This window comes from Chlamydotis macqueenii, chromosome 1 (genome assembly GCF_036417535.1).
Source record: "Chlamydotis macqueenii isolate bChlMac1 chromosome 1, bChlMac1.mat, whole genome shotgun sequence".
Taxonomy (NCBI): domain Eukaryota; kingdom Metazoa; phylum Chordata; class Aves; order Otidiformes; family Otididae; genus Chlamydotis; species Chlamydotis macqueenii.
Genome location: NC_141556.1, coordinates 20,463,278 through 20,480,545, shown reverse-complemented (window position 1 = coordinate 20,480,545; position 17,268 = coordinate 20,463,278). Strand labels below are relative to the sequence as shown.

Sequence of the window (17,268 nt, the reverse complement as noted above, 5' to 3'; positions counted from 1 at the left end):
AGCCCCACAACCGCACCGGCAGCAGGCGCTGGTTGGCGGCGGCAGGGGAGCGGAGGAACGTGGTCCAATGAGCGCGCGCCACGCTCCGGACCAATTGGAGCGCCCCGCGTGCGCAGAGAGCTGCCTGGGGAAGCAATGCCGATCGGCCTCGCGCGCCGCCGCCATCACGAGAATGGGCAGGCACGAGCTCCGTAGGGGCTTCAGGTCCGTCCGCCATTTGTATTTGGCAGCCGACTCGGAGCCCTTTTGCGGCCTGGAGGCGTGCTCTGCCCTCACCCAATATGGCTGGCCGGAGAGGCGGTCACGTGGGCACGCGGCTGCCTCCCCCCCGCCTCCCGCTGCCAGCCCCCTCCTGCCGGCGCCCTCTGCGGGGCGGCCACGTGGACGCCCGGGCGGTGAGTGAGGGCCGGGCCGGGGCGCGGCGCTACGCCCGTGGGAGGGGTAGGGCGGGGAGGGGAGCGAGCGGCGGGAGGTAACGGTCCTGTGAGCGAGCGAGCGAGTGCGTGCGTGCGGGGGAGCGGGGAGGCTGCCAACGGCCCGCTCCTTCGCCGCAGCCCGGCTGCAATCGGGTCAGAGCGTGGTCCCCGCACCCGGCCTCCTGGCGGTAGCTGCGGCGTGGCGGGAGGGAGCGGGGCAGAGCCGGGCTCCTGAGGGGGTACACGCGGCGCCTGTCAGCGGGCGGGCCCCTGCCGCAGGGCTGCTCTGCGGCCTCGGAGCCGGTGGCAGGGATTTGGGAAGCGGCGGGGGATGTCGCGGTCTCGCCCTGGAGCGGGCTGAAGCGGGGTGGCTCCGGATCCGCCCCGCAGCGCGTTGCTGGGGGGGCGGTGGTGCGGCCTTGCCGGGGTTGTGAGCTCGGCGGGTCCGGCGTCGCACGTCCGTTGGCTGCGGGTGAGGGCGGCGGCAGCGCTGCCCGTGGGGACCCGCCGGCCCGGGGTGGGGGTGGGTGGGTGTCCGTCTCTCTTTCCTCCCGGGGCCGCCGCTGGAGGGGACCGGAGGCGGGCTTGAGGATTGGGGGAGGGGGGCGTTGCTTTGGATTTTTTTTTTTTTCCATCGAGAGCGTTCTGTGTGTTTCTAACCCGGTCCGAAAAGTGACGTTTTAGAATCATAGAATGGTTTGGGTTGGAAGGGACCTTTAAAGGTCATCTAGTCCCACCCCCTGCAAGGAGCGGGGACATCTCCAGCGTCTCCAGGGATGGGGCATCTACCATCTCTCTGGGCAACCTGTGCCAGCGTTCCATCACCCTCATTGTAAACATTTTTTTTTCCTTATGTTCAGTCTAAATCTACCTCCCTCTATTTTAAAACTATTATTCCTTGTCCTGTCACAACAGGGTCAATAAAAAGTTTCTTCCTTTCTTTCTTATAAGACTGCTTAGTAGCAAAAGGCCGCTATAAGGTCTCCCTGGAACCTTCTCTTCTCCAGGCTGAACAACCCCAATTCTCTCAGCCTGTCCTCATAGGAGAGGTGCTCCAGCTCTCCTCTGGACTTGTTCCAACAGGTGCATGTCCTTCTTATGTCGAGGGCTCCAGAGCTGGATGCAGTACTTCAGATGGGATCTCACCAGAGCAGAGAGGCAGAATCAGCTCCTTCACCCTGCTGGCTGCATTTTCTACATAGCTTTGTCGTACCTTCATAGCTGGTGCTGTCTCCAACTTAATTTCCTGCCTCAACTTTCTCTTCTCTTTTTTTGTCTTAACTTTTTTTTTTTTGTTTACCAATCCTAAAACTCATGAGGAAATGTATATAAGGATAGCAACTGTTGTATTTCTTCTTAGAAAAGAAGAAAAAGCAATCCCAGCAAGTACAGGGTTTAAGTCTGATCTCAGTTGTTAGTTAGCTTTAGAGCAAAGCTGGAAGAGCTATTAAAGCATAGAGGGAAAGAAAAAAAAACCATGAAAATTGAAGATAATACAACATAGGTTTTACCAAAGCTAGATTAAGCCAAAAAGGGAGGACCTTATGGTGGGATGCTCATGGTGGTTCTGTTTAGATGCCTCCGTACAGACTGTGTGAGGGAGTGAAATGCAGTCTCTGTAGACAGATTCAACATGCAGTTTGGCTGCCAAACTCTTCACATATTTATACGGAAAAGTGTCTGAAAAACAGAATTGAGCTAAGTATGGTAGATTTTTCATGGGAAGAGTAAAAAGTCTGTTATTGGAACTAATGACACTTCCACAGAAGAAGTATAGAAAAAGAATAAACCTTTTTTGATGAAAGTCTTTCAGCATTTTTTTTTTTACTGTAAGAAAACAATTTATTTTCAGCCAGTTTAATCCCAGGAAGGGATGAATTCTTTGTGTTGAAAATCTCTGCTCTTCTATGATTCAGTCCTGGTGTAGACTTTTGAGTGGGAGTCAATGTGACTATGTTGTACAGGTCTGATGGATAAAACTATTTGTGTTTGCTAATGATATTCCTTTAACCTTCATTATTAAAATATTTTATTAAGTGAAAATCTGTTTCTGTGGTTTTGGCATTTAAAAATAAAACCTGTAATTGCAAGTATTTTGCCTTTATATAGCAAATTTATTTTAAACATCAAGTTCAGTGTCTGCCTTTCTTGGTAAATTCCATTTGAATTTTGAGGTTTGTCAGCATCAATTTTCAACAGAGCAAGTTATCTTGAGTCTTGACAAGACCACTAAATTTATTAGGCTTTATCTCAGAAACCTAGATGTTGTCTTTGTACTTTGGTTTTTTTTTTTTCTCTTCTAGCGTGTTTCCCTTCAGGGAATCTCAGTACATATAATGCATATAATTATCTTCAAAATGTATAAGCATGCTGGCAAGCTTACTTTCTTCAGGCATGCGAAAGAATTGGAGTCAACAGGATTAAAAAAAAGCCTTGTGATAAATGTGTATGGGATATGTAGCTTCACTGTCATTCTGATGATTTAGGAAACTGGGGACTGATTATTCACATGGTGATCAGCTAAAGATATCAGGAGTAGGCTATACAGTATAGTGGTCAGAGTATAATGACTGCAGTATTTGTAGGTGAAAGTAACATCTTTTTATTACACAATTATATAGTTAAGAAGGGAAAAATAGAGCTGCTTGGCACTTGGGTCCTTTTACAAGGATTCGTTGGGTCCTAAAATATCTGAAATAGTAAGAAGCTGTGAATTGGGAGTGAGGAATACCTACCTTGCTGGTGTATTACATGCTGCTTCACATGAGACACAAACTGCGCGTATGCTCGTATTGCTATATGCAGTGGTGGATTGATCTTTCAGTGTCTGTTTTTCTCTCGGGTAAATTTGGCCAGAATCATGAGGTGCCTCTGTATTGGAAGAATTCTGCAAGAGAGCTTTCTAGAGACAAGAATTTGTGCAAGATAAATTGCCCTGTGCAGAGGCTTCATTCTTGCCAAACACTTTTTGAAGTGCTCCTGATGTCAATCCCATACCTCTTATATGACTGCTGTAGAAGAAGGATTCTGTCATAGCGTAACCCATTTTTATCCATCTTTGTAAAGAAGTAACACTAGGCACAGGCTAAAAAGACTTCTTCCTACTTCCTGGGGTGTTGTGTTTATTTATGCTCTTAACATTGCAAAACAAGCCAAAAATTTTAAGGACCTACCACAGAACTCTCTGTGTTTGAGCCCAGGGTCAGAGCTGAGTTACAGTCTATAACAGCAGCAATCATGAGAAAAAGAGATGCAGTCAGTGAGAGGTGCACAATAATATACAGATATATGCGATTTACAGGAAGCACACAAATGTCAAGATTTCTTGGTGTTAGCTGTGAAAATAAGGAACATTAGCACACTCTTTATTTTTACTAATGAGCAGGACAAACATCAATTCAGGAAAAGGTAACTCTAGAAGGCAGTTGCTAAGTGATCCTAGCAAATTTGCCAGCTATTTTAGATCTGTTTGGTGGTCATAATTAGACCAAAACACAGGAGAAAACAAAAGCCTCACTTGTACCTTAAAGGTGCTATTTTTGGAGTTTTGTTTCTGTGAGAACAGAACATTAATAACAATAACCAAAATATCTTGTATTTTATTAAATTGTAAATTTATAAAAAATGGGAAGCTTAATTTAAAAGAACATTAAATAGATTGCCATGTTTTTGCTGGAAATTGTCATGGAAAATAACTTTTTAAACGGGCTTATAATCTGAAACCAGAAAAGATGAACTGTTTACCCATGACAATACCTATGCTTATTTACCCTGTCATCACCTGGACACATGATTTTATCATCACGATAAAATACATCATAAATACTACCATAAGAATGGCTCAGTACAGCGTTGCGAAACTAAGCGCTAGGGAGAGATGGTCTTCATTTCTGGGTAGCAGTGCGAAGGATGGGGTTCCGACTATTTCACAACATAATGACACGTGGTGTGGGTGCCGAAGGGGTTTTGTCCTTCACTCGCTAAGTCCAGACCTATTTGCTGGCAAACTGAGAAGATCAAAGTACTCTGTTCTGAGCAATTTCTTGTCCTTATGGTTTGTCTCCCACTAGTCCTAGACAAACGAGAGAGTATGTTCATGTAAATCCAGTATCTGATTAAAGTGAGAGTAAATTACAAAGCTTTCTCTGCCACAAAACACAGACATAATTGAGGTGGCACTCTCAGCAGTGATGGCAGTATGGAATGCAAAGGGAAATACTTTCTTAAATAGGGTCTGTGTTGTCTGAGTTTTTTTAGGTGAAAACGAAAACCTTTGCATTCACGGAAGGTGGCATAAATCCTGAAATGCTGCCTGAATATGTTTTTGGCTATCTATTCAATTCACTGTATGTATTAAAAAAAAATTGGGTGGATTATTTGATTTATTAGTCTTTGTTTAAACTTTTACGCTACTTGCATTATCAATCTCCCTTTCTGTTTGTACGCTTCATGCCGCCTTATTAATGTATTGTCTTTTAATTTTCTGTTTAATAGACTTTTATGTGAATTTTGAATCCAAGATGGCTCAGAAGAGGAGCTCGAGTGGGCGGTCATTCCCATTGCTGCTGCTGATTATTGTTGTGGCCTTTGTTCATTTAACTGTCTGTCCTTTTACAAAAGTGGAGGAAAGCTTTAACCTACAAGCTATCCATGATGTGGTGTACCACCAACTGGATTTGGATAAGGTAAATGGGAAGAAAGGTGTTCTTTCTTGGACACTGTTAAAGATTGCAATTCTCTGCTATATAGGATAAATGATACATGAATATGATTTATCTCAGTTTTCATTTGTTTCTGATGTGCCTATCTCACTTAGATTTTCCTTTTTGCAGTATGATCATCATGAATTTCCTGGAGTTGTCCCAAGAACGTTCCTTGGACCAATTTTTATCGCTGCTCTTTCTAGCCCAGCTATATATGTACTTTCTGTGCTAAGAGTGTCCAAGTTTTACTCTCAGCTGATAGGTATGAGAACTTCAAATCGTCAGAATAGAGATGTTTTTACTACTGGACTAATGGGTGACGTTGTAATGTTCAGTGTTTGAATCAATGGTTAAAATCTGATATTCCTTTCCTTAATGAGAGATTTTGCAAACTGTAGGTACTTAGTGCCAGCATGGTAGTTCCACCCTCTCTTTGGGGTAACTAACAGCACAGAGAAAGTCTGCGCTAACAAATGTCAGACAGTGTAGAAAAAGCAAGTGTCTTCAGAGAATACACTCCCATGTGTACTTCCATGTACGCTTCAGAAAATATTGTTTAACTTGGGTGTAGAAGCATTAACCTTTGTGCAAAAGTATCAGACAAGTTAAAAGTGGATTGAAGTAGATAAACTAATTGAGGTACTCTGATTACTCGTTTCCCATTTTTATTCTTCTGATAGTCCGAGGAAGCTTGGGGCTCAGCGTCATTTACACATTATGGAAGTTGCAAAAAGAAGTTAGAAAGCAGTTTGGAGCAACTACATCAACAATCTTCTGTCTCATCACTGTTACTCAGTTTCATTTGATGTTTTACTGTACACGAACCCTCCCTAATGTGTTTGCACTTCCTTTTGGTAAGTATTTGCATAGGAATAATTTGCATAGGAATAATACTCAAATGTATAAATAGTTAAAGCACAGAAAATGTGTGGTCAGACCAAATTAATATATGTGCTTTGTTAAATTGTCTGATAACAAAATTAGAAAACGTAAGCAGTTGTGATTTCTTTTTTTTTAACCATATATGCTTACAATGACTTGAATCAAGTCTTATTGAATCTGAGTATATGTGGAGTTTGTCAGATGGCTTTGATTAACTAGAGGTTTGAGTACACATACCTGATGCGTAAAACATAGAGCTATTGAAAAGGCAGCAGGTACACCTGCAGTTCAGAAAAAAATCTGTGAACTTAGTCTACACAGGAAGCAGCTTTCTCATGAGACTGTAGAACAAACTCCCACCACAACATTTCCACCTTCCTCTCTGGAGTTATCTACAAATGTAGCAGTTTGTACACTGAAAGTAAAGGGGAAAAAAATCAACGTCAAAATCTTACTCTACACGTACAGTTTTTCCCCAGAGATGATGAGAGGGAAGATTAACCGCATCTGACAGATATTAGCTGAGTCACTTAATGCTTCAGTGCAGGTTGTTCAACTAATAAGATCATGAGGTTGGTGTAAGAACCTGTATAGAAGAGAACTGAAAAACAAAACAAAAAACAGTCGAATTGTCAGATGAACACCGCATAGTAATAAACTACTCAGATAATTTGTGCAAGTATTAAAAAATACAAGTTGTTTCATGGTTTTATACTATTAATATGTCAGACATTTTCCTCAGGATCATGACCCCTTTGCTACATAGTCAGTGTTATCATGTGATTTAAACTGTGCAAAAGTAGAGGCACCTTGGTCTGTAGAGATACAGTGTATCTCCAGCTAACCACACAGTGGATTCATAGTTCTTTCTCCTTGAGTGGCAGTCTGTAGTCTCGTTTTCGTATTTGAAATAGGTTGCTGTTACCATGAATACAGGATAGACTCAGCCAAGAGAATAAACTAACTCTTCAGCTGATACTGAGCAACAATAATTATGAATTGTAGTTTGAAAGGCTTTTAGTACTCCCTGAAGTTTATTTTTCTCTCCACCTCCCCCCCAAGCTGTTAAATATGCTGTCTAGGAAGAGTTCCCATGTGTTCCTTCTGTGGTTATACTTTTCCTAATTACTTCAAACATCAGCAGCGGAAAGTTGTGTGTTATTCCAAATTACATTTCTCTAACAGAGGAAGAATTTTTGGACTAGAAATGGTAGGAAGACCAAGAGAGGTTTGGTGGGAAGTTAGAGGAATGAGATGCTAGCATTGAGAAAAGTGTTGTCTTTTAGAAAACATAGTTCAGCATGTCAGACAGCCTGTTTTATTTATTTTTGCAGTGCTCCTGGCATTGACGTTTTGGATACAGCAAAAGCAAAGGCCATTCATTTGGTTCTCAGCTTTGGCAATTATAGTCTTCAGATCAGAGCTCTGCATATTCTTAGGCCTCATGCTCCTGGTGACATTATTAACTAAAAGAATCTCAGTTTTCAAGGTGCTTTCCCATGCTGTTCCTGCTGGAATTTTTTGGTTGGGTAAGTGCTTGGAAAAAACAAGTGCCACATACTAAATGCAACACAAGTCTGGAGATTTGACTGATTTCTCTGGTGATCTGGCCCTTAGGACTTTGCTTTTGTTTTTGTTTTTCTTTTCCTTTTTTTTTTTTTTTTTTGTTTTGTCTGATTCCATTTGCTAGTAATATGACAAGGTGATTTATTTCTTTGAAAATTTCCATATGAGGAAATAGTAGTGCACAGAGCAGTAGAAAGATACTGTGACGCCTGCCTTTAGATGCTTACAGTACAATGTTCTGATCTTAAAAGGGCTTAGATGTGCAAGCTGACTTTAGTGTAATTAGTATCGGGCTGTAGCTACACGTGCATTATCAGTTGTAGTATCTATTGCCATGACGATAAGCTGAATCCTAGGATAAAATAGAACCATGTGACAAACAGGGATACCAAGCAAGAGGGCTCTGGGGAGAATCACAGTTCAGTTGTGTTTCTTTATTACATTAATTTTAGTAGCCTAAGTGATTATCCATGCTAGAGAGGTTGAAAAATCCCCTTGTCTCTACCTATCCATAGAAGGCCCATGCATATGCACATAAGTGCTCAAAGCTTCTCGGCCAGCCTACCTAATTAAAAATGTTGTTGTCAGATGCCTGATGATGACCTCTGGTAGTGTGCTGTCCCTTTCACAGGGTGGACAGTAGAAACAGTGTATCATATACATTTGGAGGCACTTCACAGCATAAGAGTTTGGACATCCAGTGGGAATTAGTCACTGGTACTCTCACTCCCTCTCTGGCCAAACTTCTTAAATACCAGAGCAGTTTTCATAAAGCTGAGTGGAGGAGATGGGGCTGATGGATTTACAGCTCTCCTCTGTCTTTTTGCCTTTTGTCCTTTACCCTCCTTCTTCCATCTCATCTAATAAACAGTAGCAAACTTCTGGAGATTGTTTTTCATAACTTACCAGCTTTACAATAAAAATCATTTAGTACTATTTGAAGTTAACCTGGGTTTCTTACCATTCATTACATTTAATGCTCTAATATTCTTTCAAAACAAACTTTAATTAAACCACTGCTTTTCACACCTGGGGTTGGAGTGGGGCGAATCTCAATCAGATTCCTGTCTGACATGCTTCTGTTGAGACTTCTATTAAGTGCCTCCCTCCCCTGCATTTCCGCTGCCAGACAGATTCAGTCTTCTCTGTGGCTTTGGATGAGGCTTACAATGCATCTTCCAGTTTATGTTGATCTCGTCAGTAAATGTGCAATTTGGATGTGCTAGTTTGCTTTTCTCTAGTTTTTAATTCACACAGATTTGTATTTCTTTAATTCTTTTAGGGCTAACAGTTGCTGTGGATTCTCTGTTTTGGAGGCAACTTGTGTGGCCTGAGGGGAAAGTGCTCTGGTATAACACAATTTTAAACAAAAGTTCCAACTGGGGAGTATCCTTTGAAGTGTCCAGGGAAAAAAATCTATTGAACACTATCAGCCAAAGCAAAGATTCGATGTAACCTATTCCCGAGGCTCAGTTATGGTGTTAAATTCTACTTTTCATCCTGTATTTCGTTATTTGAAGCTTATAAGACAATGTCGGTTTCTTATATCTTTCTGTAAATTTTAGCTTTCCTCTGCTGACTATTCCTTCTTGCTTCTTTGTGTTCTACCAATGTAAAGCCAAGCTTCTTTCCCTTGGTTTTTTGTGTTGCCCATCATTAGTGCCATTTGATGTGCCTCTGTTGGGTGATGTGAATGTAGTTAGGCAACTGCTTTTATTTCTCAAAGGGTAAGGCAGGAAACCAAATGCCTGGAAGAATGTGATTACAAAAAGTATACTGCATATTTGCAAAATTTGTGTGTACTACTGTAAAGAACAGTTACTTTACTTGTTAGCAGTGAAAGCATCCTTAACTCTCGTTTTCACCTTGAAGACTTCCCCATTCTTGTGGTATTTCTATTCAGCCCTCCCTCGTGCTTTGGGATGCAGCATTATATTTGTACCTTTAGGTGTAACAGAAAAGAGAACTCGGATATTACTTTTGCCAGCACTGGGCTTTATTTTCTTGTATTCGTTTCTCCCACACAAAGAGCTGCGTTTTATCATATATACTTTCCCTGTCTTCAACATAGTGGCTGCTAAAATGTGCTCACGAATGTAAGTTCAATTTTTTTTTTTTTTCTGAAAATGCAAAAGAAAAACAAAACTATTGTTACTATTTTTATGCACTTATCATCTTGAGATCTTCATATGCAGTAGAAGGGAGGTTTGTATCATTGTACCCATTTGACTAATGAGGGAAGTGGAGATAAAGAGAAGTTAAATGATTTGACAGGACCATTTGGCAAGTCTGGGGCAGAGTTGAGATTAGAGCCCTGGTTTTACTGTTATGCTGTTACAATTCGGTTTATTTTATCCACCAGAGAAAAAGACACATTCCAGTGTACTACTGTGTTGGTAATATAACTTAACTTAGAAGGTAGTTTAATACACAGGTGAGGCTCCTGAAACATTAGGTTTGTATTAAGTGGATAAACTGGGATATGTTGAGTAAACAAATTGAAGTTAAACTCTGAACAACTTTGAAAGACAATACATTCATAGCTAAAGGTTTTAAACACAGAAATACTTAGCTTTATTGATGAGCTTGTATTAGCTTTACTAATGAGAATATTCTAATTTAAATGTCACTAGAAGCTAGTCTTTTAGAAATGGATAATAAATGCATTCCATACACATGATTGTCATAAAGCTTGCATTAATCTTTTTATTATCTAGCAGTGGAGTTTTTACAAAAGTTCTGTCACAGTAGTCAATGACCAGTATGAAAGAAAAATAGCGGTTTATTCTTACTCATGTTTTCCTCCCTCAACAGTCTGAATAACTACCGGAAATCCTGGCTGTACAAACTTGGATCTTTCTTTGTTATAATGCATCTTCTAGTTAATGCTGCTTATTCAGGAACATCTTTATATGTTTCACATTTCAATTATCCTGGAGGAGTAGCAATTCAGAAGCTGCATGAGTTGGTACCTTCAACAGCAGGTATGTAAAGCTGGTTTGAGGTATGTTCGCCTAATTTCAATCGCAGGGGTTTTTTGCTAGTATTATCTTTTACATGTATCGGATATTACTTCTTCACACTATTTCCATGCATCATTTCTGTTACTATTTTGTTAATGTATTAATCAGAGTGTTCTTAGAAGAATTTTGAAACTGTATTTTGTTTTCTTTATTTATCTAGATGTCTCTGTTCATATTGATGTGGCTGCAGCACAAACAGGAGTTTCTCGGTTTCTAGAAATCAATTCAGATTGGAGGTATGTTATGAACGAGGTACTTTAATCTAAAGATGGGAGCCTGCTTTTTTGGTTTTTATATATGCACAGTGGCAAGCATCTCAGATACGGTTTCTGCTACAGCCTGTTTATTAAGCCAGGTCAAGAACTATGTGAATCTTGCAAAGAATTCTGATGTGTGCAGTGTTGCATTTCAGAAATAGAGCACTGCAACATTTTAAAATTGACTTGGTTGGTTCTGGTTTGCCTAAATAGCATCAGAAACAGCGCAGAAAATTGGTAGCTTACTAAAACACCAGTATCTTTAATGCTGCTACGTTTGGTGTCCCACTAAATCTTGTAAAACAGAGCTGTAGATTAACACTTTTCTGCTCTTGGCAGAACAATGTGTATAATATGGGGTTATCTTCTCATTTTGTTTGGTTTTGAGTGATATGCTGAAATGTTATGTTTGTCTGTGTGTTAATATTCAAAGTCTATTTTTGTGTGGAGCATCCTTCATGTAGATGGAATTGAAGCTGCTGTTGTGGACTATTGGTGACATTAATTAGCTCTCAGAGAAAGCAGTTGAGTGCTCTGTTACCACGACCAGCAGTGATATACAAACAGTTTTAAGAATCAGAATATTGATATGAATAGTAGGAGGTATTTGTGGGATGACAGTGGTTGCTTTTCAGGATGCAGACTAAAAAAAATGCACCTTTCTGATTCTTAGGCCTAGTTCTTCAGCTGAAGTGTAGGTTTCTAGTGTAAAATGTCATCTCAATGAAAATGATTCAGCAGAAAGTGACACAAAGCCTCACTTCTTACTTGCACAAAACAAAAGCAATACAAACATATTTTAGTTTAAGTAGTACTCTGAGCATGGACTTCTTTTTCCCCAGTTACAGTTGTCAGGATCAGGTGAACAAACATAATTTAATTATTGGTATGTTTAGAGATAAAAGTATTTTGGAAGTAAAGAGCAAGAAGGGAAAAGTATGCTTCTGGGACAATTATAAAAATCATCAAGCTTGCTATGCCTTATTTCTGTGCTCTGTCATAGTATTGTGCTGGTACAGACAATTGAAAGCTGAATTGCCTTCACGGTTACCAATCCAGTGTTTATTTCAAATTGTTTTTTGCACGTTCAATCTAGAGAGAGTCTTAAGCCATGAACAGTCAGGAAGAGACATTAAACTATTAGAATACAAGTAATATAACATTCATGGTAGTTAAAATGTTCTAATATTTGGTTTTTGAATGTACTTAAATACGCACACTACTCTGAATACCACTCTGCTCTCTAAATACAATGCTTAATTTCAATGGGCTTTTAGGGGTGGTGCGTTTTATATTGTTTTGGGCTTGCAAGGCTGTAGTGTAGTGGGATTGGAAGGTGAACAAATAATATCACTGTCACTGATGGAAGTTTCATAGTGTTGCAGCTACAGAGCAGTTTGTCTCGCTCACTTTTGTCTTTACTCATCATAAAAAAAATCCTCAAGGCAGGACTGGTTAATCATAAAGTTTCATACTTAAAAACAGGCAAAATCCACAACTGAGCATCATACACAGGACTGGCACTTTGTCTGACAGCACAATAGTGCAAAATGTAGTGGCACCAGCTGCCATTTGTTCTCTGTCTGAGACAGTGACAGCCTTTCAGATGGGTGAAAACTAATTTACCATCTTCATAGACTGTATACCTCAGGTGAAAACAGATTTATGGATGGAGTGGCTATGAAGGTTGATGATTCATCAGGATAACTGCAATCCATAAATAAAAGTCTTAAAGTTAACAGCTTTCAGTGGCGTGCTCAGATTAGATATATTTGCCTCAAGAAAAATGCAAGTGATCCATTATTTTTCTTAAAAGGATGATTGAAAGAAGCTTGATGCAGATTCTTACAGAGGACAGGTGTTAAAATCTTGTCTTCAATTAGTGCAGTCTCTTTGAACCAGGAGTGAATATGCTGTGTAAGCTTAAAGTATTTAAAAATCATAACATTCAGAAATGTTTACAACCAGATGAAAGGCCTTTTACCTGCTGATGAAGAAATGCAAAATTAGTAGTTGGTAAAGTTGTTATGAAGTATCCCATTCCTTCTGCCAGTTTGGATGCACGTACCAATTTAAGTGGTGTTGTGATCTTTTTTGGAAATAGTGGATAAAATTCAGGTGCAAGAGTTTTTTGGTGGTGTGTTTTTTTTGTTTGTTTGTTTTTTTTAAGAAGAAGAAAGCACTTCTTCAGTGTGCAAAGTCTGGTTCTGCATTTTGTAATGTATTTATTGACACTTCTGGATTCTGGCAGCCTGGGGTTTGTTCTGGGTTGCCAAAATTTTAGTTAACAATCCACACAAATCCTCTAGTTTGCTGTAGAGTACTTGCTTTAAATATATTAAATGTTATGCTATGTCAGAGAGTGTTGTAAAAATATAAATTGAGATTGTTTCTAGTTTTTCAGAGAAAAATGAGGCAGATGAGAGGCCAGTCCTGCAAAGGCATACATGGCAAAAGATGCAGCCTGGTCTTACTCCTAGGTGCATTTAAGAGTATGAAGGGTTGGGATTGCACCACTACCAGTGTCCATGCCTGTAAGAAAAGCCACAGCCTTGAGTCAGTTGCTTGTGAAATGCGTGGGAGGAATCAGGTGCCTAGGAATAGGAAGGAGCTCCAAGAGTTGGTAGAAAACAGCTCACAGTAAAGGGCATCAGAAAGGGTGAAGAACTGGGCACTGCTCTGCACTTGGTTTACAGAGCATGGACAGTCTTTTATAGCTAGATGCCTAAGACTGGCTTGTCATAAACAAACTAAAGGTAAGTAACCTCTGTCTTAACCTATGTCTTCTGGACTGTTACCCAGCATTAGTGTAGAATGTTTTTTTTTCTGCGATATAGAGCAAAGATTTGAATCCAAGTCTCACACTTTTGGAAGCATGCTTAACAGTGGTCTACGGAGTGTTTTGGGGTGGCCTTATCTTATTTTTCCCCTTTGAAGTTGTTGGATTGAGGACTCATCAGGCTACCCTGTCCAATACAAGCATCCTAACCCTTGGGCTATAAATTCTCTTCAGTGAATGAATAAGTAACTATTGCAAAGTTCAACAGTGTCTTCACAAGACAGTGAGGGAGACCTATCTCAGTTTCTAGAAAATGAGAGGTTCATACAGCTCTCTGAGATAACAAACTTCAGTTGTGGGCTTAGATCAGACAGAGAGTGGCTGAACTTAGATTTTTCACATCCCTGCCAAACGCTTAAGTTACTTGTATTCTCATCCTGTAAATTCCCTCTACAGCTAGATTGAATGTAACTCCTTTTCCGAAATAACTCTAAGTTACATGTTAAATAGTTTTAGAACTCACTAGTTACTCTTTATATTTTTTCCCATATAATTTATATATATTTAGGTACCTAAATAGGTTTATAAAAGCTGACCCAAAGTGACCTGCCCAAACATGTAGCAGATGAGGGAACTGAGCCCAGAAATAACATGTGCCAAGTTAATACTGTAATTGCCTTGCTGTTCTTTCTTTCCTACAGTGTTCAAGGAAGTCTTCTCCCTGCTATTCTCTGAGGTTCCTACTTTAATGTGCGACTACCAGAAGAGAAAGGTTTCTGCTGAAGTGCCTCATAACATTTATTTAATTAAAAAAAAAACCCAAACAAAACCAATAAAAATCCCAAACAAAAAAAAAGCAAACAACCCCCTACACACACACACACTTATCCAAACTGCAATACTTGTAGAGTAAAACTTAAAAATTCAGTTTTCTACAGTCTTATGTTTTGGTGTCCTTTCTACACAGAATTCAAATACAGGCCTAGTGAGCAATTTTCTACGAGTCCTGATTTATATCACAATAGAAGCAGAAAGACTTGCATGGAATGACTGGCTCCCTAAACTCTTCAGAAATACTATTTCCTCCTCTAGTACTAGTTGATTTGATCAAGAGAGATAACTGAGAATGTTACAGTTCTTTTTGTGTTTCATCTTGGATGCTACATGCTCTTGTGGTAATGAAGACGTTTAATATGTGAAGAGAGAAATGTAAATAAGCTTTCTTTGTTCTTTACAGGTATGACAAAAGAGAAGATGTTAAACCAGGAGACCAGTTGATGTTTTCTTACACACACATACTGATGGAAACAAACCCTCTTCAAATATCACATTACAAGACAACCCACAGGTCACTGGCAAATATACCTGGCATCAGTAAAATTGGGTTGAACCTTACTGCACTACCTCCTTTTACTTTAAACTTGAAACCAAAATTAGTACTGTTGGAAAAACTTCCTCTATCGTCTTGACTGTGAATTTTAAGTAAGTCTTTTGATGTAATTTTGCTGATGACTGAATAATCTAAAACAGCAGCAAATCATCATTCCAGCACTGCAATTCAGCTTCTGTGGAAAGGCACGGAAAATCTTCGTACCAATTGGTATTTAGCTCCGTCCCATTTCTTATATAAATATTACAATGCACTCCTAGTCAGTATATACTCAAATACTGAAGTTGTATCGTTGGGTACGTTTGAGAGGGGCTACCTACAAGTTAAGTGGTATTAAGTAAAACCTGTCTTCTTGGTTTAGGTAGCTGGCTTTTTCATAATGTAGCACAGGTATGTCCTAATTGTCCTATATAAGATACACAATGGAACAAGTTTGTACTATGGCAATAATTTGATATGTAATCTATGTGTGCAAAGATGTATTGCTTCATGTGTCTGCAGGATTGTAACCCCCGAGTTGTCAGATTGCCTGTAATAATGTTATCGACATAGGAAAGCCATATTCATTGTAGCTTCATCACAATACCTAATTGTGCCCTGTAGGCTACCAAACTAATTAAAGTGAAAGATTAACTTAAAAAGCAGTTGAACCTCTTGACAAGCACTGTCTCATAACAGATTTGAGTATTAAAGGATGGTTAACTTTATTGCAACAGTTCATGAATAAGCAGCAACTTGGATTTCACAGGAAAAAGAATGTTTAAAATTATGTTTCCCTCTTCTGCTGTAATGATATTATCTTAATTTGCAGTGCAAAACTTTACCTATGAAAATACTCACTTGAATACAGTTTAAAAAGATAGGTGCTATTTTCCTTTTTTTTTTTTTTTTTTTATTAAGTAGTCGCTTTGGAAAGGAATAATCTAATGTGCCATGTGTTGCATTCTAGAAACTAGAATAAGATAGCATGCTCTGTAGTCTCTTCTTTATTAGATGTTTTTATTAAGAATGTCTGCCTAGATTGCTGAATGGAACAAGTTAAGGGCTAAATTAAGGGGAAAAAAGTTACAATTTTGGTTAGGCCCAGTTGTAATATGACAGGAGCTCCATTAGTGTAAAAAATCAGTATTGCTGAAATAATCGTGGGCAGAAAACTATACCTTGCTAACTGAAAACTTGAGTAAAAAAATCTTATTGAATAAAGGTTTTGGGGTTTGTGTTTTTTTGTTGTTGTTTTTTTTTTTTTTTTTTTACTCTTTAAGTGTGCTTCATTCAGGAACTATTTACGCATGTACATCTCAGTTTTTAGGACCATGTTTTCTTTTTATCCTGATTATGTATCAGAAGAACTGATCTGGTGGGGTGGAGCCTGCCTCCCCCATGGGTGGCTGTTGCTGTTGCTCAGGCTTCCTCATGGTGAGCAGATCTGGCAAAGGCAACCTGCAGAACTTGTTGGTCCAGTCTCTAGCTGTTCTTGAAATTGAAATCACTCAAGTATTATCTATTTGACTTGTCTTTGGAAGAAAACTCAGCTTCCTCCAGAGCTAATTTGAACATCAAACAATTAATATGAGATAGAAGGAAGTACATGTGCAAATAGCTGAGAATTTGGAACAATACAAAGGAAAACTTTTGAGGAAGGATACAGGCCCTTATGTTAAGCCTAATCATTGACTTTATGTAACTCCCCTACACTGTAATCCACAACTCAAGAACCTAAACTAAAATTTATCATGCCCAAGCATAGACAAATGTCAGCACTACTGAAGTTAGGTGTGTCGTTACTTCAGCTTTCCAAATCCCTGGTGGTCAGAATCCCTCTGCAGAAACTTGCTTCTATTAACTACAGAGAAAATGTAGGGCTATTGTGCTTGTAACACAGGCATCTCAAGCTAATGCCTGAAGTGGCACAGAATACGTGGATGTTAGGCATCCGAAGAGTTTAATCTTGCTGAATGTCAGACACGCTTAGCTGACTGGGTCCTTTGACAGACTTTGGTTCTGGTGGTTGGGTGCTGCTACCTGTTGGACTTAAACCAGTGACGGTGTTCAGCTGTGGTAGTAGTGTGTAGGACTGCTCACAGCCTCACCCCTGATGACAATAGAAGCTATCAGCTCAAATTGGCCTGTTCAGTGTATTTGTTTGGGCTAGAGAGGGGTAAAATACATGCAAGGAAACAGAAAAGAGACACTGGGTTGCAGTTTTGAACGATGTCTGAAGTTTGTTAAGATCCTGTTGCATCTTGCTCTGC

At 39.7% G+C, this 17,268-nt stretch overlaps 1 protein-coding gene across 1 annotated transcript; it reads left to right on the top strand.

The window, feature by feature from the left end:
* Positions 1-314: 314 nt before the first annotated feature.
* On the top strand, positions 315-16,235 carry ALG12 (ALG12 alpha-1,6-mannosyltransferase). Its single transcript, XM_086746994.1, has 10 exons — positions 315-395; positions 4,911-5,101; positions 5,249-5,381; positions 5,800-5,973; positions 7,336-7,530; positions 8,850-8,953; positions 9,440-9,663; positions 10,382-10,551; positions 10,751-10,826; positions 14,864-16,235. Exons 2-10 carry the CDS (start codon positions 4,937-4,939, stop codon positions 15,093-15,095), a joined length of 1,473 nt encoding a protein of 490 aa, XP_086603120.1. The 5' UTR covers positions 315-395; positions 4,911-4,936; the 3' UTR covers positions 15,096-16,235.
* Positions 16,236-17,268: the final 1,033 nt, after the last annotated feature.

Bases quoted from the DNA above. Each gene is read 5' to 3' on its own strand.
- ALG12 (XM_086746994.1), top strand. From the start codon at position 4,937: ATGGCTCAGAAGAGGAGCTCGAGTGGGCGGTCATTCCCATTGCTGCTG. The intron at 5,974-7,335 runs GTAAGTATTTGC...TTATTTTTGCAG, and splicing joins TGTGTTTGCACTTCCTTTTG to TGCTCCTGGCATTGACGTTT. The intron at 9,664-10,381 runs GTAAGTTCAATT...CTCCCTCAACAG, and splicing joins GCTAAAATGTGCTCACGAAT to TCTGAATAACTACCGGAAAT.